Here is a 10,653-nt window from a genome sequence, read left to right on the forward strand (position 1 = left end):
CAGGAGACATTAACCCTCTTCTTCATTTCATGTTGTTTATGTAGAAGGAGGACAAGGAAATGAGTCGGGGGGGGGGGGACGCGCAAGATCATACGCCCTCCCACTGGGAAACATGATTTAGTAGAATCATAAAATACAACTATGGACCTGGAAATGTTATATAATAGTTCCCCTTTAGAAAGGTCACCAACCTCCCTCATGGCAGGCGGTGTCCACGTATCTCGACATGCTTTATCTGCTGATTCATTCTATCAAATTGTGAGATAAAAGCTGTGTCGCAAGGGTCAAGTTCCTTTCATTCTACCGTGTCTTCCTGCTGGTTTTTAGCACCACTCTCAGAGCGTGAAGGAGCAGCCGAACTCTTTGAATATAGAATATTAGAATATATAGAATATTTAATGTCGTTACCTGCAGCGCGAGAAAAGGAGCCTCGATGAACGGAGAGATCACAGTAACGACAGGCTTACACTCCATCATCATGATCAAATACCCGGCCCTGAACACATGCAGCAGCAGACTGAAGGCAGCAAACAGCATGAGGACCCCTGAACCAGACCAGGACAGAGGAGAGACAGTTCATCACACTTTGCTAAATACATTACATACATTACACTTCAACGTTTTCTTTTGAAAGATGGGAAGGTATTAAAAAAACTAATACTAAAATCGACTGTGAATTTACATTTCTATGGTACATGGTGGCAGGTGTGTTAGTGGGTTGGGAACCAAAGGGTTGCTGGTTCAAGTCCTCGTGCAGACCGAAGTGGACTGGAGGACTGGTGGCTGGAGAGGGGCCAGTTCACCTCCTGGACACTGCCAAGGTGCTCTTGAACAAGGCACCAAACCCCCAACTGCTCGGGGCGCCTTTCCTTAGGCAGTCCCCTCACTCTGATATGTGTATGTATTTAAGACATCTGTGTATTATGTGTGTGTGTGTATAGGTACTGAGCATGTGTGTAATTCAGGTCGGTGTGTAATAACAAGAGTGTAAACACTTCTTGCAGGATTAATAAAGTATACATTATATTATAAAAGAACAAAATACCAGAATAGTATAAAATGTCCTTCTTTATGTTAAGAAAATAACATTTGTTGTCACATGAGGACTGTCAAAATGCATTCACAAATATGATTTCAAACATTTTCTTCTTTTATTAAACTGTTAATTCCAAGTTCAACACTGTAAATGCATTTGTTAATTAGATAAACAGAGCATGAGTTTTTACAGCTGTGCATATCCTTCATTAAACATTAAAAAGCCAAAAAAATAAACAAGTTGTCATGTAAAGTCAAAGCTAAAAACTATATTTTAATTAAAAATACAAAAAATTTAAAACTTCTAATAACTAATAATAACTACTCACTCTTTTTACATTATATATATATATATTTTTTTTAACAGCGTATCTTATATTTTGTCTCACCCGTGACAGTGATTCCCCCGGCATGGTGGTCTTTGTGGGGGCAGATGCCGGGCTGTTTGTGGGCCCACAGCAGGTACCACAGGACCCAGAGGGAACTAGTCCCCATCAGCAGCAGCATGAACACCTGGGGCTCCTGGTGCGTCAGGCCCTGGGGGGGGACACGCTCTCCGGCCAAGAGGGCCGCTCCCAGCAGCACCGCATTCAGACCCAGCATGCCGGAGACCAGACGCCTCCCACTGGGAACCCAAACCACCACCGGATCCATCTCCGGGTCCTCCGTCTGATCCCCTGAGTTGTCATCACTGTCGGGATTTCCAGGTGTCCCCGAGGAGAAATCTAGCTGTGGGAGTCCAGGATCTGGATTCATATTCACCCCTTCTTTCTTTATCCCTTCTTCAGTCTTTAGAGTCTTTCACCCTACCTCTTCTTTTTCTCCCTTCCATTCAGTCTGCCGGGTTTTCTCTCGGTCCTTTAGGTGAAATCCTGCATTTCAACATGTGAAGGCATGACTCTGAGACCTTGTCATTCTTTGGATCCGCCTCTTCACACACCAAGGTGTGTTCACAGTCCAGTACATTAACACACCTGGCAATGGAAAGCCGTTTTACTAAACTGTTAAATCCGAGGTTAACACTTTAAATGCCTTTCTTAATTAAATCAACAGAGAGTCTTAGTTTTTGCAGGTGTAATTACCCTTCATTAAACTCTAAAGCCAAGATAAATACCAAGGTTTTTATATAAAGTCAAAGCTAAAAAAGGCATGCACCTGAAAGCTTGTGATTCTTTAGATCCGCCTTCTCACACACACACACACACACACACACACACACACACTAAGGTGTGGTCCCAATCTAGTTACAAAGCACACACAAGTTACATTAGCACACCTGGCAATGGAAAGCCATCCTGTTTGCTCTCCACGCTGACCTTTGTTTTAGCCGCGGTTGCTTCAAGGCCCCGAATGACCCGAGCAGAGTCTTTGGCACTTAGTCCTGCAGCAGTGTGTGTTGAGCCTCCTGTGTCCTGCATCAGTGTGTGTGTCTGTTGAGCCTCCTCCGTCCTGCTGTGTGTGTTGAGCCTCCTGTGTCCTGCTGTGTGTGTGTGTGTGTGTGTTGAGCCTCCTGCGTCCTGCAGCAGTGTGTGTTGAGCCTCCTGCGTCCTGCAGCAGTGTGTGTTGAGCCTCCTGCGTCCTGCAGCAGTGTGTGTTGAGCCTCTTGTGTAGTTTCTCTTGTTGGAGAGTTTATCTCTTTTGTTTGGCTGTTATTTTGTAGTTTTTATTAGAGACGTAACGATGCATCGTGAGTCTGTTTAAAAAGAAAACATGTAATGAAAGATTACAACTGGTTAAAATAAGCTAATGTAACTAACAATATCAGTACTAAACTGTATAATTAATTTAAGGTTCATATATCATTAATAGAATAATGTTATTTTGCTCCAAGTCAGGGTGTATGTGTGTGTGCGTGTGTGTGTGTGTGTGTCTCCACTTAATCTCATGTACAGAAGAATAGGACCGATTAATAACTAATGATATTAACATAACTTTATACTCTTATTTTCTCACTCTCTCACTCTCTCACACACACACACACACACACACACACACACGCACACAAGCACATGCACGCACACACACAGTGAGGGAGTGGAGGAGGGAGGGGGAGACAAAATCTTAGACATTTATCATTTAATTATTTAATGATTACCTTTCACGTTCCTTCTTTAACACACACACACACACACACACACACACACACACACACACACACACACACACACACACACACAGGAACAAATTGAAACCAGTAGCAAAACTCTGAAATTATTTTGTAACAAAATGGCCAGCATAAGTGTATAATAATGTGATTTGAATTGAAAGCCTCTCAACAGCGTTAACTACGCCCCTCATTACCCAGAATCCTTTTCACCAGTGATTTATGTTGGATTCGACCTCTGCTCACGGTGACGGGTTGCTCAGAGCTTTGATGGGAATTTACGAGGTCCCAAATCTGTTAAGAATGATAAATGTGTCATTTGTCGTGACCTGACAGGTAGAACAAAGCTAACAAGAGACTCAGGGAGAAATCAATCAAGCGGTCTAAGCACACAGTCCTGAGAAGAGGTCTAGGGAGCTGGATTAACTGAATACACCTGTGTGGTTGCCTTTAGGAGTTAAATCTTACACACACACCCTTAAAACCCCACACATACAGTGTATATTCAGTAAATCTGGCTCATGCTTCCCAGGAGTTCTGTCTGTCTGTGCAGAAAGGTTATTACCACTACTTTTTGCATGCTTTATGTCATTCATAGGCTATATAGCGAATGCAAACCGTAGCGTAGCACCAAATTCTGGGCCCCGTAAAAGGTGTTTTCTGTGGGCCCCTATGTTCAAAATGTCATTAAAAGTACCTAGTCATGTGCAGTGATTTCTTCCGAGTGAACACAGTGAATTTGACTGCTGTTGATATGAAAGAAATGCATGAAAGTTGTGCTAATTCAGCTGTTTAGTTCCTGTTGATACTGCGAGGAGAGTTTAGGGACCGTCTCCAAACTACAACACTGAAAAGAGAAAAAACATATTTTCAAAAATTAGCATAGGCTTATTTTTTAAATGTAAGTGCTGTAGTACAACTAGCAGGAGACAAGTTATAATTGAGGTAAGTTTGGAGACACTACCTTATTTAATCATTAAATTTATAACCTACATATTTTGGTTTCATCTCTTTTCTGTGTTGTAGTTTGTAGGCGGTCCCTAAGCGCTCTAACTGCCTCTCAACACTGGGACTAAGTACAGCTGAATTAACACAACTTTCATGCCTTTCTGTCACATTTACAGTATTTAGATTCACTGTGTTCGCTTGGAAGGAATCACTGCACATGGGGGTGGGGGGGGGGCACTTTTAATGACATTTTAAGCATGTTAAGAGTCTAAAAACACACTTAAAACTTGCCCTGTTTAAGCCTGTTGGGGGCAAAATCTAGTAGGAGGATAACATGGTTGTTTTAATTTGTCTCGTTAATGACAGCACTACAAATTAACCTTTGTGTTGTCTTCCTGCCGACCTGGACGTTTTTGTTTTTCTGAGTCAAAATTGAAAAGGAAAAACTTTTTGTTGTCTTTTTCGACCCTTTTGTAGCTTTCCCCCAAAGATTTTTTTTAACAATGATTTTTTCAACTTTTGTCAAAATTTTCGTAGATTTTTCCCAAATTTTTTAAAGCTTTTTTTAGACATTAGACATTTGTCAGTTTTTATTTTTACATTTGTAACTTTTTTGACATTTGTTACTATTTTTCTCGACATCTTCTCACATTTTTGCCATTGTATTTGGCATTTGTTCACATTTTTGTCACTTTTTTTGACCTTTTTTTACACTTTTTTTAAAAGTTATTTAACCAATTGCTTTTTTCTCCAAATGCTATAAGTGATTTGAAACAAAAACACCCAAATTCAATGAAAGTAGTGAACTGATTATTTATTTAACTTTTTGGAAAGGGGTCAAATTTGACCCGAAGACAACAGGAGGGTTAAATAAAACAGAGTCATATGTTGAAATCTTTAACTTGAGACGGATGGTAAAATGTGAGGTGAAGACACACGTCCACACCTCAAAAAAGCCAAAAATAACACTATGTCTGTGTGTTCATATCAAATATCAAATATCCTGTCATAACTCATGAGAATCCTCAAGCTTCATATATTAGGATATATTTTACATTACTGTACCTCAGTGACCTGTGCCGGCTCATGTCACCATTGGCACAGATATGGAAGCAAATAAGAGACACAGGTCTTTGAATTTTAACAGCCACTGAATACTTAATATTCAAATATTTTATTTTGAAAATGATGCATCTCAATTTATTTGTTGTTATGTTATTGGTAAATTCAGAACAAATACATTCACATATGTGGTTCCTGTAAGTAATATAATTTCGAAGAGGTGAACTCAGTACAAATAAAAATCAGCTGCATCATTTTCAAAATAAAATATTTAAATATTAAGAATTCAATGGCTGACTTATGTCTCTTATTTGCTTCCAAAAAGTATGAGAACCACTTGTCTACAGGAGCCTGCTGCAGTCCTATTTTATACTGTTTCAACAACACTGTTATATACTGTAATATACTATGCTTTTCTGCATAATATTCAATTTTTAAGGCTCTATAGTCTGAAAAGGGGCCGAGTCTCTACGTCACACGGCCCCGCCCCCTCTTGACAACCGGCGCCCTCGTTTTCGTCCCCTTAGCAACCAGCCTGTCAGCCCGCTCCGTGCCTCTCCGGGCCCGTCCGGACCCGCCGCGACGCGGGCAGAAAGTCTCCTAAACACCGATGCGAACCCTCCAGAAACCTCCATGGGATCAAAGTGAGAGCGAGCCGGGGCTGGGAAAGCCGAGGGCGCCGCCGCCATGAACGACCGGTACCACCGGGCGGCCAGGGACGGCTACCTGGACGTGCTGAAGGAGGCCACACGGAAGGAGCTCAACGGCCCGGATGAGGACGGGATGACACCGACCTTATGGGCCGCGTACCACGGCAACCTGGAGGCGCTCCGGCTCATAGTGTCGAGAGGGTGAGTCCGAGCAGCCGTCCCCCTCACCGGACACCTTAATCACCCACAACTTAGTTTAATTTCATCGGCTGCACCACCAGAGTGACCGTTAAAGCTTCTGGCTCGTGGGGCTGAAATAGTTCACCTGTCTGTTTATGTTGTGTAGCTAGCTAGCTAGCTAGCTAGCTAGTCAGGCTAATGGAAATAGCCTAAATGGATTTCCTCAATCCAAAAAAACTCATTTTAAGTTTAGATTAGATTAGATTAGACTTTATTGTCATTAAACAGGTACAAGGTACAAGGCAACGAAATGCAGTTTAGGTCTAACCAGAAGTTTAATAGCAGTAAGTGCAGGATATGTATATGTACTGAATAAATATAGAAATTAATACTATTATAAACAGACTTTACAGATAGATTTATCCTATGAATATAATATATAGATAACAAGTATTTTGAGCAAGATTTACAGGTTAATATGTACTATGAATATATATATATATATATATATATATATATATATATATATATATATATATATATATGTACAGATGTCTATTACTATAAACAGAATTTTTACAGATAGATATATAATAAGTTTGGCTAAAATGAGCAGTATAACAATGGATTTAAAGGTAGTAACTTACTAGCTATAGTTAGTCGTCCTTTTTTTGTTTTTTTTATGGAGATTTAGTCTCTCCTGTGACAATATTTTGACAGTTTAAAAATTAAAGTAAATTAAAGTGCACTGGAAAATAGCTTTTAGTGGATTCCTCCCTTGCAAAATTAGCTAAAAACTTCCCTTAATTTAATCCTTGTGTTGTCCTCCAGGGTCAAAAAGATTAACTCTTGTTTTTTGTGTGTTTTTTTACCCTTTTTTCAACATTTGCAACTTTTTAATTTCCCTAACACCACCTTACTACCACTAGTTTAACACTACTTCTTGGAATCCTTGGTCAATAACCTTCATTTTTATAGAATTGAGCCTAACATGTGAGATAATAAAGCAGAAAATATGAATTATTTTGACTAATAGTTAGGATCAGAGGAACGTATGTTGACTGGAAGAGTTTGGTCAGATTACTGATTTAAAACCATTACAATTTTCACCCGAAATTCAAGGAAAGTGATTGTATTTGCAAAGAGCGTTGCATGGAATCCAGCCTTTTTTTGTGGTTATGTGGTTAAAAAGAAGGCCATGTTTCTGATATAGACATTTTTAAAAAGGGTCAAATTTGACCCGAGGACAACAGGAGGATTAAGAAGCTTTTACATTTAAAAAAAACAACAACCTTTAAACAAACTAAAATCAAGTCAGAGTTGACTATTCTGTAAAACATCTTGTTATTATCTAATAAACTCTCTAGGAGACGTTTTCTCTCTTGTGAGAGCATTTGTTTATTTTGTCTTCTATTATTTTGACCTTTTTTTCAATGGTGAAAGTTCAATGGAAGAGAAGAGCCTAAGTTGGCTTGACCGTGTTCAATCTATAAAAAAAAAACTCACTTATTTTAAGAAGCAAGCTTTTGATAGCCTATTTAACTTGTGAAAACTATAATCAAGTCCGAGTTGACTGGTCTGTAAACAGAAAGATGGTCAAATGTGAGGTGAAGACACACATCCACACCCCAAAAATACAAGAAAAATAACACTACGTCTGTGTGCTCTCATCAAATATCCTGTCATAAACTCTCGAGAATCCTCCAGCTTCCCAAAGATAAACATTAGGATATATTTTACATTACTTTCCCTCAGTGATCTGTATATCAGCATGAATAAAACCCATTGGGCCCCATATGCTCCCTACTTGCTGTTGTAATCAGTGCTGCTGGAGACGCCGGGCTATACATTTAAACAGCCTGATTACAGAGAAAAGGGCACTTGACGCCCTAATGCTAAAACATAAACACTCTATAGTCGTCGATAGAGTGTGTGCTGATGCATCTGAAGAGTGATAACTGTATATTTCATCTCACAGATCGGGGCTAATCTGTTACATAGCAGGCCAGAGCCGGAGCAGCAGGTATAACGATCTAAATCTGATTATGTTACAATATGGACGCTCTTGTTGACTCACAAGTGGCGGATCAACGATACGATATGCTCTGAAAGCCTCGTGCATTGCTGCGTATTAGTAAGACAAAACTGCGAGGATGATAAAGAGGTTCACGGGTTGGGGAGTAAGTCTATATTCTGTGAGATGAGTTGGAGCTGATGTATTGGAGACATCTTTTGTTTAGGCTTTATGAGACAAAGCAGCGTGATATTTACCGCCCTGCTCTTGCTACGGCAGCAGATTAAAATGAGGGTGGAGCGCTGTATGTCACGCGGCTGCTGGCGGGTTTATAAGGCGAGGAGTAAAGTGGAGACACGGGAAAAGGTCAGAGTGATGGATGGGACGTCTTCCTGCTAGTGTCCCCAGAGGAGGCTGTGCAGAGTGGACATGAGTTCTAGTCATGCAACAAAAAACTCAGTTTATTTAATTGTTCCAAATCTCTCGACCCGACATCTGCAAAAACAAATACCTGAAGTTCTGTGAAGTTTTATTTTAAGCAGAAGCAACATGTTCACATGACGTAAAGGGGAAATGTGGAAGAGTCACAAATATAACAGCTGGCAAACGGACGGCTGGTTTCACCACAACACCGTAGAGTGCAACAAAAGAGCTCTCAGAGACATGCAGGGTGTCAGCATCCTTACAGAGACACAGAGAGGAACACCCAACCAGTCACTTAGAAGAGCAGGAAACGTCAATGTTTCCCAAAGTTAGGGTCGGGGCCCAAAATGGGTCCGTTTTATTGGGTCGCCAATTGTCAGAGTACAATGCATCTCAATCTTATGTGAATGCTCCACTGGTCTGTTCAGCTCAGATGCTTTGGGGGGGGGGGTTGGGGGGGTCTCTCTCTCTCTCTCTCTCTCTCTCTCTCTCTCTCTCTCTCTCCCTCTCTCCTCTTATCCTAGGAGGGGATGAGAACATGAGTTGACAAAGGCGTGAGACACAGAAAGGAGGAGAATAGAGACCTTTTCTGTTCTTTTGTTAACTTTTATAATGGAAAAAATATACTTCATACACATTTAAATTCATGGTTTGTTCCGTCTTTTGTCCACAGTTTAAAAATATAGATGTTACAATGATTCATGGTGTTTTTTTAGAAAAATTTGGGTACCGGGGAGACACCAAATTTCTCTTTTGGGTCTTGAGCTGAAAAAGTTTGTGAACCACTGGTCTAAGCACGCTTGTGTCCAGATGTAATAACGTCTCACTGCTCCTACAGTCTGAAAGCATCGTCTTCATGCCCTTAAGTCAACCACAACACATGCAGTATATGGAGAGACAAGATAACACGGAAATAGTTTCCTGTCTGCTCTGTCTTACCTTTTTCAGGTCAAAAGTGTTCTTGTTTCAAGTAAGCATAATTCATTATTATAAAATGTTAAAAAAGCTTTGAAGTTAAATACCCAGCCGTATGTGTTGCTAGTAAACAGGAGGCTGTTTGAGGGTCTGTGACTCGTGTCTGAGTCAGAGCTGCTGGCAGAGCGATAGATGGTCGTGTTACTGTGGGAGACACTCGGGTGTGATTCCTCCTTCGTGTTACTACACTGATACATTTATTACCCTGTGCCTTTTGGAATAAGATCTGCTGTGTTGCCCTTTCAGCCGACAGGAAAACATCTAAGAGTAAATTAAGCTGGTGCACTGGAACATGAAAATAAACCACAAACGATTGGCTCTAATGTCAGATTGCGTGCAATCAGGGCTCAGGCTGATGAAGGCGGTGACCCTGCAGAGAGCAGGAACCGTGTCTCTGCTGTCTGTAGAAAATGCTCTTGGTGTGTGTTGGATAAATAATGCACGGTCACCTCTGGCTTGTTTAACTCGCAACGTTTCAATTATTGATCAGGACTCCGCCGCGGCTCGCCAAAACAGGAAGAGGAGGGACTCGATGCACACACGAACTGTCCGGTGCACGGTGCAGGACACCTGTGCACATGCTGCATGTGTGTGTCAGTGAACTATAATCACCATGTAACCAAAACCAGTGTTTGTTGTTGTTGTTTGTTTGTTTGTCCTGGTATTGCTCGCACAGCATCGTGGTAGTACTTGACTGACATCACGGCAATATTTCCGTGGTATTTCCTTCTCGAGTCAAATCATTGTACTGATTAACTTCAGCTACTATTACTGCCATTTGACAAGAGTGTAAAAAGACTGTCAGCTTTTTGGAAATCGATCAACAACGTTAAATTCCCTGTACGGACCAAAGTACGAGTGTGGACTGGTGGCCGGTCATGTGTGTATTTCAGACCTGTGTGTATTGTGTTCTAACAGAGTGAAAAAAATCCCACCTGGGGATCAATAAAAGAATCAATTAAGATCTTTTTTGTGAATAAAGTGGCTAAAACCTGCAGAACACTGGTGTGCTCCTTTTTAAAATGAGTAACAGAAATCATCCTGTATGTGTGAATCTGGTAACATGGCATCTTGTCTTCTCCCCCTGTCTTCTCCCCCTGTCTTCTCCCCCTGTCTTCTCCCCCATCTTCTCCCCTGTCTCATCTCCTGTCTTCTTCACTGTCTTCTCCCCCGTCTTCTCCCCTGTCTTCTCTCCTGTCTTCTCCACTGTCTTCTCCCCTGTCTTCTCCCCCCGTCTTCTCCCCTGTCTTCTTTCCTGTCTT

At 41.1% G+C, this 10,653-nt stretch overlaps 2 protein-coding genes across 3 annotated transcripts in view; one reads left to right on the plus strand and one right to left on the minus strand.

Annotated features, from left to right (window-relative positions):
- The window catches only part of LOC117937262 (proton channel OTOP3-like), a 5,653-nt gene extending 3,646 nt beyond the window's left edge, over nt 1–2,007 (minus strand). Inside the window, exons 1-2 of the mRNA XM_034861087.1 lie at nt 1,425–2,007; nt 409–545 (exon numbers count right to left, since the gene is read on the minus strand). Of these exons, the coding sequence (XP_034716978.1) occupies nt 409–545; nt 1,425–1,791 (504 nt within the window). The 5' untranslated portion in view covers nt 1,792–2,007. The remainder of the gene's footprint in view (nt 1–408; nt 546–1,424) is intronic.
- A 3,631-nt stretch (nt 2,008–5,638) lies between these two features.
- LOC117936961 (Usher syndrome type-1G protein homolog) overlaps nt 5,639–10,653 on the plus strand; it is a 10,072-nt gene continuing 5,057 nt past the window's right edge. The window contains exon 1 of one of the 2 annotated variants that reach the window (XM_034860512.1): nt 5,639–6,000. In XM_034860512.1, the coding sequence (XP_034716403.1) occupies nt 5,837–6,000 (164 nt within the window). In that variant the 5' untranslated portion in view covers nt 5,639–5,836. The remainder of the gene's footprint in view (nt 6,001–10,653) is intronic. The other variant, XM_034860511.1, reaches the window with a different exon arrangement.

Source organism: Etheostoma cragini, chromosome 21, assembly GCF_013103735.1.
Source record: "Etheostoma cragini isolate CJK2018 chromosome 21, CSU_Ecrag_1.0, whole genome shotgun sequence".
Classification (NCBI taxonomy): domain Eukaryota; kingdom Metazoa; phylum Chordata; class Actinopteri; order Perciformes; family Percidae; genus Etheostoma; species Etheostoma cragini.